This window comes from Armigeres subalbatus, chromosome 3 (genome assembly GCF_024139115.2).
Source record: "Armigeres subalbatus isolate Guangzhou_Male chromosome 3, GZ_Asu_2, whole genome shotgun sequence".
NCBI classification, from domain to species: domain Eukaryota; kingdom Metazoa; phylum Arthropoda; class Insecta; order Diptera; family Culicidae; genus Armigeres; species Armigeres subalbatus.
Window position 1 is genome coordinate 365,071,628 of NC_085141.1, and position 16,484 is coordinate 365,088,111.

General features: G+C 41.9%; 1 protein-coding gene across 1 annotated transcript; it reads left to right on the forward strand.

Moving 5' to 3' along the window:
- Positions 1-6,645: 6,645 nt before the first annotated feature.
- Positions 6,646-7,603, forward strand: LOC134223478 (farnesol dehydrogenase-like). Its single transcript, XM_062702623.1, has 2 exons — positions 6,646-7,280; positions 7,338-7,603. The coding sequence occupies exons 1-2, from the start codon at positions 6,717-6,719 to the stop codon at positions 7,509-7,511; spliced, it is 738 nt and encodes a 245-aa protein (XP_062558607.1). The 5' UTR covers positions 6,646-6,716; the 3' UTR covers positions 7,512-7,603.
- The last annotated feature ends 8,881 nt before the right edge of the window (positions 7,604-16,484 follow it).

Sequence of the window (16,484 nt, forward strand, 5' to 3'; positions counted from 1 at the left end):
GTTATTCTCCGATATGTATGGGATATAGGGAGAAGGCCATCTAATAAACGGGAGACTTGATTACATTTAGGAAACGGTTTATCCTTTCTACTCGTGGCAACTGTAATGAATAGTTCTTAATTATTTGCTCTTACAAATGTAATAAATTAGCTGATGCCTCTATAAAATGCAGTGACAAGTAAAAGTAAACAAAACAAACTCCCGAAAATCGATGATTACATCGAAGTATGCTTATGGTTCTGGTGGGATGAGGGATCGTCACTGAGAAAATAATTTTCGCTCAGTAATCTAAAGAAGTGCAAACTACGCAATACATGGAAACAACAAATTGAACCTGCTGGTGCGGGTGAACGCGACGTGAAAAAAAAGCACAAAATTATTTAGTGCAGAATCGAACGTGTTGTAGGAGCTTATTAAACGAAGCACAGCACAAGCACATTTTGCGTTGGATTGATTTGAAACACGGTTTTCGTCTTCGAGTTTTCAAAATAACTTCGTTCGCAATTTTTATTTCTCGGGTACTTATTCAAAAGGACGTATGTGACTTTGTAAACAAAAAATCAAACGTTGATTTCGCAATTCCGTTAGCACCACCACGCAAACAACCACCACATACATGTAGAGGAAGGCTTCGGTTACCTGTTCGTGGTCTTGGTTTGCGTGGGCGTGCTAAAAGAATTTAAAAATCAACGTGTGAATCTTTGATTACAAAATCACATACGTCCTTTTGAATAAGTATCCAAGATTTAGTCGCTTGCCAAGGTGGCCTCACTTGAAGTATCTTTTCAACTAACCGACGATTCCTGTCCCGTGGCGTTCACGGACATGCAGAGCACTCATCGGTCTCTTATTACAATGAATGTCAAACCAGTTTTCCTCTTCTATTAGCAGTTCGTCAAATTGATTGTACATATATAAGACTGTGGGAATCCACAGTCTTATTATTAGATGCAGTAATTTTTATATGCTCACTGATATAAAACTGAACTGATATGAAATTGATCAGATTCGAGATATACACTCTTTGAACACTCTTTCTTTGAAAGCGGCATAAATGCTGGGGTATTACTTTATCGCCAATGGTATATAACCGGGAATGCAGCAATTTATCACTGACTGCTGACAATGAAATCAGAATTGCGATTATAATGTAAAACCAATTCAATAAAAATTCCGCGGAAAAAAAATTCAAATTTCGTTTCGTTTCGTAAAATTTCGAATTAAATGGACCTTGATTTCGTATCGTTTCGAAGTCTCGAAAGTAAATCTATATTTCGTTTCGTTTCCTTTCGAATTAACATAGACATTTTAAATTTCGTTTCGTTTCGTTTCGTTATGAAAAAGTGTGTTATCGCATACCCTTATCTTGAACCCCTGCCCCTGAAACTCGAATCACGAACAGCACCCGATCCATCGTCGCTTTGATCAACCATGTCAGTTTATCCGGAAATCCATGTTCGTGCATTAGCTGCCATAGCTGGTCCCGATCGATTGTTTCATATGCGGCTTTGAAGTCGATGAATAGATGATGTGTGGGAACGTTGTATTCGTGGCATTTCTGCAGTACTTGGCGAATGGCGAACAACTGGTCCGTGGTAGAGCGTTCGCCCATAAAACCCACCTGGTACTGCCACACGAACTCCTTTGCAATTGGTGCTAGTCGACGGCATACAATTTGGGAGAGTGCCTTGTAGCGTTCAGCATTGAGATTACACGGTAGTTGCTACAATCCAGCTTATCGCCCTTTTTGTAGATGGAACACACGACACCTTCCATCCACTCCTGCAGCAGAACCTCATCCTCACAAACCTTGGTATTTACCCAGTGCAGCGCTCTAGCCAGTGCCTCGCCACCGTGTTTAAACAGCTCTCCTGGTAGTTGGTCAACCCCAGAGGCTTTGTTGTTCTTCTTCGGCCAATCTCCTCCTGGATTTCCTGGAGATCCGGAGCCGGTAAGATTATGTCCTGCGCGCGTTCTCCCAGGTACATCACCATACCGCCACCGTTGTCTGCCACGTCGCCATTCAGGTGCTCTTCGTAGTGCTGCCGCCACTTTTGGATCATCTCTCGCTCGTTTGTAAGAAGGTTCCCGTTTATATCCTTACACATATCAGGCTGTGGACGTGGCCCTTACGTTAACGGTTCAACTTGTCATAGAACTTTCGTGTGTTATTAGCGCGGTACAGTTGCTTCGTCTCTTCACGGTCTCGATCTTCCTGCTGGCGCTTTTTCCTCCGGAAAATCGAGTTTTGTCTGTTCCGCGCCCGTTTATATCGTGCCTCATTCGCTCTCGTGCGGTGTTGCAGCAATCTCGCCCATGCTGCATTCTTCTCTGCCACTAACTGCTCACATTCGCCGTCATACCAGTCGTTTCTCTGATCCAGGGGCACCGTGCCAAGTGCAGGGGTTGCGGTGCTACCAGTGCACTATGGGGCGGCTCCATACAAGTAGGTGGCCGAAAATATTTTTATTTCATTTCTGCAATATTTCACACTTATATCGTAGATTATTGTCTAAAAGATGTGAAATACTTGTTTTGCAGGTCGTTATTACTTCTAAGGTCTCCAAACTCCCTGGAATACAGACCTTTGATCTCTATGGAATATATCCCTTTTATCTACGAATGTCTCATGTACACAGCAGTCTGTAGATGAGTATTTTATTGCAGCGCAGACCTGTAGAGCTCAAACTAGAAAATTGTATACTGTTTCTGTGTGAATTGAGTTGTACAGATGTTCTAAGTTGCACAAGAACTCCGTCAAATACAGGCCATTGCATCTACATACGTAACAGGTTGTCTTTGTAGGATTTTTCAGATTGGTTCAGGCTCTTAACCCGTAAAACAAGTAAAGGGAATACAATATAAAGCTCTATTAAAGCTAAACGAACTCCATGCAATAAAAGCTTCAAGATATATAAGTATATTGCAACAACATTTATTTATTCATTATGTACGTGAACATCCTCAACAAAATCATCATTTATTTCTTCAAGATCGATTAAAATATCTGCTATGGTATATTTTTCTGTACTCGAATCTGTTGTATTGCAAGAAGTTTCAATCACTAAAACTGTTTATTCATTTCACCTAGGTACATACCAATAATTATCGAAAGATGTCCTTAGGTACAGACATTTTTGCTTCTTGTATTAACATATTGGATTTTAATTAATATCAAAATTTTACTTTTTATGAAATAATTTCAAATGAAGCCTAGAGTATTTTCGTAACCCTCAAGAGTATATTGTTTTTTTTTTCATATTTATTTGCTTGATACTTGATAGATAATGAGTTGCCTCCTCTTGGTGAGCCTACGCCAAATGGAGTATCATATAGCTGCATAAGCTATCGTGTACACGGCCTACCACGAAGCCTACGACACTTTTCGTTATATCTACTATCTCTATTTTAACTGTTCTTGATGCTCTTTTGTCATACGCATGGGATTTGTATCCAGCCCATCACAGTCTGCCGTGTATTATGATGCCGTGTATTATGAGAATAATTACATTTAATGTTTCAAAATTAATGACTTTTTTTCGAAAAAGTGATCGGAATCGCAGATTTGCAGCCATAAGCAGCTGGAATTTGTTTTAATGCCTTCTGGGAGGTCCAAAAAAAGTCGTAGTGGTAGTCGCTAAGCGAAACTTTGAGAAACTTTTTTTGTATGGAACTTTTTGTATGAAAAATAAGAGTGTCATTTTCGGATGTTTCACTACCTATTTCCATAACTAACCCGTTCTTCGCAAGTCCATGAAACAAGCTTTCAGAAACTTTCTAAAGAGTTGGAAAAGAGCTACTGTAGCCGAAGATATTGACAGTTGAATAATACATTGATTTTTCAAGAACTAAAAAGTGTCTGGCTCTAATGCCTATATCTTGATAACCATATGGTTTAGAGTGCTGATATGCTGGGGTTTAATGCTCCAAAGCATTAGCATTTAGTAGGTCAACTTGAATTACGAATCATAGAAAGTCGATTTTTTTATTTTCGGCCGCCTGATTCCCCATAGTGCAGTGGCGGATCGAATATCTCTCCAGCCATCTTCAAGAGACGCTGCGCCTAGCTGCCCTTCCGTTAGGAGTGCCACTTCCAGCTGCTACGCCTATCCTTGGGTTAGTCTACCGTCTTGTAGCCGCCCAGTGTTAAGCCACAGCGTCCGACTTCGACGCGTGTTGTACACCGTCGAGAGCTTTGAGCGCAGGCATACTGCAACGAGGTAGTGGTCGGATTTAATATTCGCACTGCGGTAAGTGCGGACGTTCGTGATGTTGGAGAAGAATTTACCGTCGATTAGAACGTGGTCGATTTGGTTTTTCGTTCCTTGGTTAGGTGATCTCCATGTGGCCTTGTGGATATTTTTGCGGGGAAAGAAGGTACTTCGGACAACCATTCCGCGGAAAGCTGCGAAGTTTATGCATCGTTGGCCGTTGTCATTCGATACGGTGTGCAGACTATCCGGTCCGATGACCGGTCTATACATTTCCTCGCTTCCTACCTATGCGTTCATGTCGCAGATGACGATTTTGAGTCCCGCAGTGGGCATTCATCGTATGTCTGCTCCAGCTGTGCGTTCAACGCTTCTTTCTCGTCGTGGGGTCTCCCTTCGTGTGGGCGGTGCACGTTGATGTTGCTATAGTTGAAGAAACGGCCTTTTATCCTCAGCTTGCACATCCTTGCGTTGATTGGCTGCCACCCAATCACGCGTTGGCGCATCTTACCCAGCACTATGAAGCCGGTTCCCAGTTCGTTGGTGGTGCCACAGCTTTGGTAGAAGGTAGCCGCTCAATGCCCGCTTTTCCACACTTTCTGTCCTGTCCAGTAGATTTCCTGCAGCGCTACGACGTCAAAGTTACGGCGATGTAATTCATCGTAGATTATCCTGTCGCATCCTGCGAAGCCTAGCTACTTGCAATTCCCTGTTCCAAGCTTCCAATCGTGATCCTTTATTCGTCGCCTAGATCGTTGCCGATTATATCGATTCGTATTATCTTCTGTGTCGTTCGTAATGGTTGTTTTTAAAGGCGGCTTATTGGGCCTGCGCAAACCTCCTGTCTCTTTGAGCGGCACACGGTCGCTTTGGTGGAGCCTACTTGGGGATACAAGCTATTTATAAAGGTCTAAGGTCACTCCTCACGAAATCCAAGTTTCAAAAGCTTTTCCTCTCGATACGGAGGCGACGCACAACTGTCATTTTTGTTGATTTAGCTTTGCTGCCCCTAAAAACACGATTCCGTGTCAAACCCCACCACATTCTAGGCAGGCATCACAACTCGCAGATGGCCTGGGGAGGGATCGTCAAGCCCTTGGACATAATCCCTGCTGTTGAACGTTGCATGTCAATATTTCGAAAAATAAAAAAAAATATTAAAAAGAAGGCCTTACAGCCTTGTTGAAATTTTTTTTTCTAAAAAATAAAGTCTAGGAGTAAAATGCATCTTTCCGCGTAAATATGCACTCTGGACCATATGCATTGACACGCTATGCTCATGTTCATGAATTTCAAAACTTTAGCATTCATGATACGAAAATTATTTTAAGCTTTTAGTGGAATGTATTTACTTGTCATAAGACGAGTTTGAACAATTCCATTTAATTCCACTACTTTATTGTACCTTTGACGGATACGTATTTCGACCTCAACAGTAAGGTCGTCTTCGGTGTCTCATAAGTCGAGTCAAGTACGAGGCGCTGAAGATGACCTTACTGTTGAGGTCGAAATACGTATCTGTTGAGATTAATATACGGGCTGTTATTAATATGGGAACAGATACCTTACAAAAATATAGCTTGGGTGCTATACAAAGCTCGAATCACATCGCGAACAGTCACACTGGAAATTTTAGTCACCGGTATGACGTGTATCATACTTTACGCATTTGCTATGCACACACATAAAAAATAATGTAAATGCTGCTACGGAAAACCTAAACTAAGAAAGGCATATGAAAAGCATATCAAAATGCAAGATATTTTTCAATTTGCCGACTTTTATCAATATGCGTAAATGAAATTGCTCCATTGTTGATAACATATTTCTAAATCAATAAGACTGATACAAATTATGCCCCCCGCCACTCTCGGATTTTTTTTGCGCATAAACAATATTTTGAAAAATAAAATTTGTATAATTTTGAGATTTTTTAGAACGTTCTTTAACAAATCCGAGGATTTTTTTTGATTTTTTTCATTTTAATATTTATTTTTTACTATATTATTTATTGACTTCCCGGAGATCAATAGGACAAAATGTTAATTAAATACTTGTAACGGCCTAACATTTGCAAAATAATCAATTTCGACTTGATTATGTGTCATTTTGAAATGCTCTCACTGCTGAAAAATCACAAAAATAAGAAACAAAGCAATTTGCACTCCTGTTCTTTGTTTTTCCTTGTTATTGACATGGATACATATTATATTATTCTAGGAGAATTATATTCCATCAAAAGTATAGGATGTCCAATTTTATTTCGCAAATAAGTTGAATGTGACTCAATTTTGTTCCGCTAGTATTGAGACTGTATCGCCGAAATTCTGCTACATCACGTTCCTTATAAGGCTTCAGGGGGAGATATGCCTTAGCGAGATAAACTCCCATCAACGCTAGAATCGACAAGATAAGACGTCAAATCGTTCGCATATAAAGCTCAGTGGAGGTGCGTCGCTTGATATATTCACATCGTGTGATCAAATATTCCAAATAATAAAAAGAATGCAACGTTGGGCAGGAAAGATAGCCGTCGTGACCGGTTCCAGCTCGGGAATCGGTGCGGCCATAGTCAAAGATTTGGCAAAGGCCGGAATGGTGGTTGTTGGTTTGGCACGACGCGTCGAGCGCACGGAAGCGCTGAAAAACGATTTACCGGAGGTGGCGAAAAATCGACTTCATGCGCTTAAATGTGACATTTCCAAGGAAGATGATGTACTGAAGACGTTTAAATTGGTTGAAGAGAAGTTCGGAGGCGTTGATGTGCTGATCAACAACGCCGGCATAGTTCGGCAAACAGATTTATTGGAAACTGATAACACGCAAAAGCTACGCGACGTGTTGGACACGAACGTGATGGGGTTGGTGTTGGGCAGTCGAGAGGCATATCAATCCATGAAGAAACGCTCGGTTGATGGTCACATTGTGCACATTAACAGCGTTGCTGGTCATAAAGTTCTTGACTATCCCAAGTTGAATATCTATTGTGCCTCGAAGCACGCAGTTACAGCTATCACAGAAACGATGAGGAATGAATTGAGGAACGCCGGTACCAAGATCAAGGTCACGGTATGTATAATGCAGTCAAGGTCTCAATAAATAATAAACGAATTTAATGATTTTCAGAGCATCAGTCCAGGAGGTGTTCGTACCGAAATCGGCGGCGATGCGGAAATCCCGGCGGAATGGCCCATTCTAGAAGCTGAGGACATTTCGGAGGCAGTTCTTTATGTGCTTGGAACCCCTCCACGAGTGCAAGTTCATGAATTGCTTATCAAACCGGTTGGCGAAGTATTCTGAGTCGCTTCTGATTTCTGCTATAAATAATTGTAATTAATATAACGATTCCAAATAAATATAAAAATTGAAACATGAAAGTTAATAAAAACATAACAAATTACCATTTTATTGAGCTTAGGAATGTTAAATCTCTAAATTTTATAATATCATAAAAAAATGTTCCTCCAAAATTAAATCAGTTTCGATCTATTCGACCATTTGAGTTGAATTGCTTTCGATCTGCTACCATTCGACGTACGGTCACACAACTACCACCCACTTGCCGGAAAACGAAATGGGTGGCCATTAGTATTCCCCTGATGACAGTTATGGTCCACAGGAACCGGAAGGAGTTGCCCGCTCATAATAGTAATAGTCGTCGTAAGCAGTACTGTGGGAAGCAGCCTCCGGACGCCCGAGCTACACTAATTCCGTTCCTGCAAGTTGCGTAGGTGAGGCAATTCCAACATAAATGTTTGTGCGTCCAACATGGAAAGAATGAAATTGATTTCGTCGCAGGTGGTGCGGGCTGCCTTCGCCGTTGCGGCATGTGTTCCTAATGGAAGCTCTTATGGCATGTTCCAGCTGACTATGGTTGGTATCGTCCGTCGACCAGCTCGCAATAACTGCTGTTTGGGCAACAGAAGCGAATGACCATCATCAAAGGGTTGATGAAGCAACCGGCATTGTGGGAGCTTCTATACCATCTACCAGTGGATGCACGATGGGGTCAATTTACCTGGAAATGAGACCTTTTGATAAAGTTTTGCAGGGATGGCAGATATTCTTCGGTTGGGAAATGAGTATCATGTGATTAGATGCGGTTGTTATTTACGGACTCGCATGGCACGAAGAAATTTATGTTTATGCGATTCTTATTGAGAATATGCCATGCTATGATCCAATCTAGGAATATGAAAGTTGTATTGAAATAGTTTGAATTTGACATGAGAGGAGTTGCTTCTGTACAAAATGCTATCATTCATTCCCTTGACATTTTATCGAATGTATAGAAGTGAACCTTTATTCAGGAAAATGTTTATTGCATTATTTCAAACGTGGTTATGAATCTTATGAGATAAAATTGTTTTTATGGTTTGACTCATAACTAAACAAAATACTTATAATCATGTTTAAATTAAGTAGAATACACAAAAATGCACGCAGGGTTGGACTGTCATGGCATTCCAGTTCAATCGATAATAGCTGCCGTGCTCCATTTTGACAATGATACCCAATAATGCCATGTACTTAATTCAAACCCCCCCATCGCACTTGTGCAGATAACATTCGATGATATCATTCGATGCTATCAATTTAACGGACCACTAGGAACCTTGGTCTGTTAGGGATCAAACTTGCACCACGAACTACGCGTATCCACTCCTATCCTGTTCGTGTTCTCGTCGGCGACGTAAAACCGCTAAATAATGTTGCGGCGACGTCGGTGACGACAATGGAGAAATATTCTCTCTCACCCTCTATATGTCCGGTCGCAACCGATTCAAAGCTATCCTCGCTAGCTGAAGTTTGCCAAAAGATTTTCGGATCCCGTCAGTGCGCTTCCCGAAAAATACTTCAGGGCAACATTTATTCAATGTACACATTACTATTCTAGCTATTCTGAAACAGGGATTCCATCCGTCTGCCCCGGGGATGTACTCCGACTATGTCCTATGTCGACGTTCCAATCTGAGGTGGTGATTTACGAAAATCGATTTACCGCCACAATACGGAGGTGGTTCCCGGTGAAAGCGAAAATCCGCGTATTATCATGAATGCACGCAGTTGTGGCCACCCGACCCTGCTGCAGCGGAGATAGCTGCCTGCAACCAGGCCAGGATTGGGATTATTCCTTACTGAAGCTGTGGGATGCCCCGCACTCGAGGTTATTTCTGTTTGGTTGGACGATAATGGGCACTGCCGCATGGCGGAAGGTAAACATTTTTGCTGGTTCACGTGATTTTGGCCTCCGGAGGATCGGCTGATGCAGACGACTTTCGTTCGCACCCGAAACCATCGTGCACCGACCGTTCCGCGAGCGTGCGATGTTGGTGCTTGGCTTTCGGGTTTTGGGATTTTCGCTACAGCAAATAAGCGGCTGTTGCGGAACCGCGCCTGGAGGGACGAAGTCACTGTCTGGTGCCGTTCGTTCGCTACCTATGCAGGATAAATAAATGTTGATTTTTACGAGTGCTACCACATCCGGAGGATTCAACGTAATTTATCTTGTAATTTGTATACTTGCGCAACGGTGGATGCCTCTCCCCCGAGGCATTGAACTTTCTAGCGTGTGGTAACGAGGATAAGGAAGTGGTTATGTTACGTTGTTCAGCGAAGGAACCAGGGGTTTTGTGGGGTTTTGAAAAGAAGCACAATTTATTTAGGATTTAGTTGGTATTTGGATGAATATGTTGAATAAAGAATATGCATTTTAATAGAATATTATTGATCTGCAACTCCAAGTTACATTTGGTCGGGGATACAATTTGGGGCCCTCCTTAGCCCTGTGGAAAGACGCGTGGCTACAAAGCAAGACCATGCTGAGGCTGGCTGGGTTCGATTCCCGGTGCCGGTCTAGGCAATTTTCGGATTGGAAATTGTCTCGACTTCTCTGGGCATGAAAGTATCATCATGTTAGCCTCATGATATACGAATGCAGAAATGGTAACTTGGATTAGAAACCTTGCAGTGATTAACTGTAGAAGTGCTTAATGAACACTAAGATGCGAAGCGGCAATGTCTCCAGTGTGGGATGTAATGACTATGAAGAAGAAGAAGACAATTTGAATTTGAGTTATTTTTCGATGGTGTTAGGAACGATTTTGCACAGCCCCGACCACTTGTTGAACTTAAAGAATGATCCATTGAGAGAAAAACAGGAACATTCGAATCGGTATTGATTACTCTTCGAATTATTTTTGTTTTTTATTTTAACAGCGCAAGACAGCCCAAGACCGATTATAAAAACCCAGATTAATCCACCTAGCGGCGATGATGCCTTTCTCGTGCATCGTAAAATGGAAAAATCACATAAGAAAGGTCAAAAAAGCACTTTAGGGGAATAGATCGCAAGGTAGGCTCCTAAAAAATTACATTTCAAGAGTGACACGTATTTTGTCGCCACATGGTGGAGTACAAAAGAAAGCATTCTGAGACCGTAGAGCATCGTGTCGGTTCAGCTTGTGCGAAGATAGTAGTCACATCAAATGTTTACATGTTTACACAGTAGAAGCATAAGTACTAGAACGCTTGTGGCGCTGTAGTCATTTACTTTTGTTTGGCAAATTATGCTTCAACAAGCTTCAATTGACCATAATTTATGTATCATGTAGTAGTGCATGCTTGGTTTCATCACCAACATCGGTTTGACACTTGTAGTACCGGTACTTTGGCTTCCAGTTCGAAGTAACCTACATGTTAGTCACGCAAGCAGTAACAACATTAGCAATAGTATACCATGAGATTGCTAATGTCGTTCCTGTTCGCGTGACTAACATCTAGGTTACTTAGAACTGGCAGCCAAAGTACCGGTTCTACAAGTGTCAACCCGATGTTGGTGATGAAACAAAACATGCACTACAACATGATGCATGAATTATGCTCAATTGAAGCTTGTTGAAGCATAATTTGGTAAAATAATTTAATTGACTACAGCGCCACTAGCGTTCTAGTACTTATGCTTCTACTGTTCACAAGCATGTTGAGCCTGCCTTGTTTTTTGTATGCCCTAAGCCAGGCCTGCCCAACCTTTTCAAGCCACGGGCCAATTTTTAGAACTACCACCTGCTGGCGGGCCAATTTTTTAAAATTTATTTTGTTATTGATGTCGTTTTCTTATGCATGATGCAAATAAAAAAAATCATTTGTATGAAAGAAATCTTACTTGGGGGAGAGAGGTCGAAAAACCAGAAAAAAATGCATACGTAATAAGTGTATGATCAAACAAGTTTTCAGCAACCAACGTTGTCAACATGTTTCGTGCCAATTTCGTTACAAAAGCTTTAATGTTGGGTAATAAAAGTTCGACGTGTTGATCCATGCCTTGCATCTGAATGTACAAGTCATTGAGATTTTTATTAATATCTACCAGAAAAGCTAAGCCAATCGCCCATTCAGGATCTTTCAGTTTGGGCATTGGTTTTTCATTATCGTGTAAAAATAGTGCGATTTCGATTCAAAGAGAATAATTCTTCGCATTGATTATTGGCTAAATGTCGAGCGTCAGTATTTCAAGAATATTGATTGTTTTTGGACACATATTTTCTTGATGAATAATGCAATGTGCGGGGAATTATAGCCATGCCACTGTGATCGTTTTTCCTTTCTTGGAAGTGCCACGGGACCAGCGTTTTTTCGTTATTGTTGATGTTGGCTCCATCAGTTGTAAGCAGGGCCGGATTTAGTCGGAAGGAAGCCCCGGGGCCGACGGTTTATGGGGCCCCAAAATGTACAAAAAGGGTTGGTTGGTACATAAGATTTGTGGGGGGCCAGGGCCACGGCCCCTCCGATCCCTCCTACACCCGGCCCTGGTTGTAAGGCTACTTAAGTTTTATTTTTGAGGCTCTTTTAACATTCGTTTTCTTCTTGGTTCAGTCCACATTTCGTATTTTGTAGAATGCTTAGTTTCGTAATGTTGTTTCAGCTAATATTCCTGTAGCACAGCAACACTTTCTTTTGGAACTAATCAAACCAGTTGTTCTTCGTCCAATATGAAAACGCGATGTTTCACGTCGGCCCCTCGCTTCATTGGGTCACTCAGTTGTGTGTAAATCGGTTCGTAAACTGCCAGCCGTTTATAAATAGTGTTGCTCTGGAATGGCAAAGTACACGTCTTACCTTCACCGCTGCTTGGATACAAAAGAGGCAGAGTGTTCTTCGGGCGCCTCCACCAGGCCTGCTGCGTGATGTTGTGTATGAATGTTTGGGAGAAACATGATTCAAACAGACCTTTGCACACGTATTCGATTATTCTGCTAGATAGCTCTCACGACCCACACAAGTTGCAGCACTATACAGCCATTTCAAAGAATGTAAAATATTATTTTTAGTTTCAAATTCAAATAAAAGAAATTATTGGATTACAATAAAAGTATAGGACTTGATTAACAGACATTGTTTTGTTAAAAACCAGTAATATCCTACAGTATTTAATAATAAATTATAAAAAATAAGCTTTCCGAGCCACATAGAGTAGCTTGTGGGCCGGTTATGAAGTATTGTTAAGGTTATGAAGTATATTTAAGTGGCGCGCGGGCCACCAAAAATAAAGCCGAGGGCCGCATCCGGCCCGCGGGCCGTACGTTGGGCAGCCCTGCCCTAGGCGGTACTTGATATGTCAGATATGCGTGTTTTCATCACAGTAGCCCAATTTTCATACTTGAGAACAAGCAATCCAAAACAATAAAATTGACATTCAAGGTACCGACCAAACCCTTGGTCAATGGAAAATCCGGGTTACGTGTTGAACACAAATGGTCGAAGTTCAGTCAAATCTCTCAACCTTTTCACGAAAAACTATTTGGTACCAGTCATGTAGGAAGGTGTCCGCTACCTCGCATACCAAATATTTTCTCGACAGGGGGGCTTATTTTCGAGATATAAAACATTAGATGTTTTTCTCCATACTGATTCTCAAAAGTTAACTCATAGTGTGCCTTAGACACGCAAACTAACACTTCTAATAGGTAGGTGAAGGTTTCCGCTACCTGTTGATGGTGTTGGTTTGCGTGGGAGAGCTATCAGATTCGCCAAATCGTCGTTTGAATCTTTGTTTACAAAATCAGATAAGTCGTTTTGAAAATGTTGTCTTGCATTGTCCTTTTACGAACACAATATCAAAAGTCAGTCAATAAGCCGCTTGGTGCGGTTTGGCTGAATCCCGACTAAATGCTGTGTGATAACACCGCCTATATCGTTCTAATCAGGGCTGACAATAGTCATCGTCGCAGCACAAAAATACACAGTATCGACGAGTTGTATTGTCTTCGTTGCTACTCGATGCATCGTCAATGACGCGCAAATCGTCATGACGACATCGAAGAACGAAGACTTCATACCATTTATCTTTAAGCGGCCGCTGCCATGCGAAGATTTTTATTAATTCTTTGTAATAATGAATTTTAAGTTACGTATGAAGACATTTTAAATGTTATCGGAACATGTTACCAATGTTGCTACTATTTATTTATTTGAGACGGCATTATGTTTTCAACCATTCTGTCTTTAATGACGTCAATTATGTGAAGAAGTGACGAGGAAGGGTCGTTTGGCCGAAACCCATTCGGCCGAAAGCCATTTGGCCTAATGCCACTAGGCCGAACAAACCATTAGGCCGAAACCCATCTGACTGAAAGTCATTTGGCCGAAAGGGTCATTTGGTCGAAAAGGTCATTTGACCGAAAGGGTCATTAGGCCGAAAGGTTCATTAGGTCGAAAGGGTCATTTCGCCGTAAGGGTCGTTTGGCCAAAAGGATCGTTTGGCCAAAAGGGTCGTTTGGCCGAAAGGATCATTTGGCCGGAAGGGTTGGTTGGTTGAAAGGGTCATTTGGCCAAACAAGTGATTTGGCCGAAAGGGTCGTTTGGCCGAAAGAGTTATTTGGCCGAAAGGGTCATTTAGCCGAAAGAGTCATTTGGCCGAATAGTTCATTTGAAAAGTGAGAAATTAGGAATGAGATAAGCGCGAAATGAGTAGTGAGACGTCTCACCACCCACTTCGCACTACTCACTTCTCACAGTGGGAAGCGAGAAACGAGGAGTGATAAATGAAACTTCTCACTTAGAACTAATATGCTGAACAATGCTAGTCTCAGATCGAAAATCCGTCAGGTATACACAGAGATATGGCCATTTATGTGAAAACGGTAATGGATAGGCCATTCACCCTGAACAAATGTCACATTCGCAGAACACCCGGAACCTGTTACAAATTGGCCAGTTAGGCTTACGGTCATAAAAATGTATCTTTAAGGTGGTTTTACAACAAAGCCGCAAATCGGTCATCTTGGAAACCACGTGCTTTTCCTAGTGATTTTTCAAGAGCACGAATTGAGAGAACCACAAAGTCCATGGGTATGAAACATCCGTAGATCGTTTGCATACTTATGCTAAACAATCGACTTTAATTTCAGCATTATACGAGAATTATTACGCTAGATATGAACTTTTTATAATAGAAGTAGAAAACCGTGTGGTGAATTTAAAATTCACCACATGGCTTGATTGTATAATCACCTTAATATCCAGTATTTTGCGCTCGGTAATGACGGCGTGAGTGCCATACAGTTTGACGTTCAAGAGGTAGAAAACATCGGAATTCATCTAGTTTGCCATGGATAATAAAAAAATCAGAGAAGAACAAACGTCAACCACCATGAATAAAAACAAGGATTCCCGTTTGATTTATTTAAGCCTAATGATTTTCATAATTACCTACATTTCTTCTTATTTCAAGCATAAAATTGGGCAATCAAGAACCGCTTTATGAACGACCCCTATGAAATATACACATTTTGTGGGTGAAATAGTGTGGGGTTCTAGACATGCGATTACCACTGCATCTTAATATGATTGAGCTCATGCAAACGAGAATCCTTGTTTCCGTTCATGGTGGTTGGCGGTTGTTGTTCTCTGAAGTTTTTATTATCCATGGCAAACTAGATGAGTTCCAATGTTTTCTACCTCTTGAACGTCAAACTGTATGGCACTCATGCCGCCATTACCGAGCGCAAAATACTGGATAGATTTTTTTTTCATCGTGTGTATGTAGTTAGCCACCATCCTGGCTAGAGTCTTGCTCTGCTTGCGGTTCCACTTGACAGTAGGGTCAAATTTCAATATGATTTTGCATTCAACATATTGCTGTATGGAGGGCCAAAAATGGGGGTGGTGGACCTGTAAGCAGACACAAGCTTTCCACGGGAAGGTTTGTTTAAAAAGGGGCGCGTCAACTGTTTGTCAACTGTAGGAGATAAAAGTAATAGACGCGAACGACTAATACTTTCCTTCCTTGACTTCGATTGGCTACCACTTCATTGTCCAGTTGTAACTTCATTGATGCCCTGATGATGTGAGAACTTTGAATGAACCCGCACGTGTTGGGCTCCTAGCTCGTGAGTTGCAGCAGGTCGGCGTGAGTGTGGCAGCAATCCAGGAAATACGGTGGCCCAGAAGTGGAGAACGTGAATTCCGGACGGTGGATCCCATAGCTAACACTTCATTCAAGTACCACATCCACTAACATCTACAACAAGTACCACCAACTAACGATAAGCCTGACGACGTGAAGGATGAGTTCTATGAGAGCCTTGATAAGGCCTACGGGGAGTGCCCAACACACGATGTAAAGATTGTCATCGGGGATGCTAATGCACAGATCGGAGGAGATAGTTTCATTCGCCCTGTCATTGGTACGGAAGGCCTTCATTCTGCTACCAACGATAATAGTCATCGACTTGTAAACTTTGCTGCTGCTAGAAGGATGGCATTCAGCAGTACCTACTTCGCACGTAAGAATATCCGCAAACATATCTGGCAACATTCGAGTGGAGACACCTGCTCAAAGACAGACCACGTGCTTATCGACGGATAACATTTCTCGGATGTTATAGATGTAAGGTCCTTCAGAGGTCCGAACATTGACTCGGATAACTTTTGACTCGCGACTTTCCAGCATCACGAATTCACGAAACAACAGAACGATGGGTTTCAATATCCAACGTTTGTCAGTTGAAGGAGTTGCTGAACAGTAACACTAGCAGCTAGACGGGCGGATAGGATATGCCACTGGATCTGGCGACGTCAGCAGATTGTGGGAAAATATCCACGAAGCTTTGACTACAACAGCGCAGGAAGTAATAGGCACTGCACAACGTCGCCAACAAAATGGTTGATTCGACGAGGACTGCCAGCGAGTGACGGACGAGAATAATGTTGCTAGGCGTCGAATGGTAGTGGCTCGTACCCGTTCCAACAGAGAGCGGTACAGTGTAGCAT

Excerpts from the sequence above, each read along its gene's own strand:
- LOC134223478 (XM_062702623.1), top strand. The coding sequence starts at position 6,717 with ATGCAACGTTGGGCAGGAAAGATAGCCGTCGTGACCGGTTCCAGCTCG. Across the intron at positions 7,281-7,337 it reads GTACCAAGATCAAGGTCACG|AGCATCAGTCCAGGAGGTGT; the intron begins GTATGTATAATG and ends AATGATTTTCAG.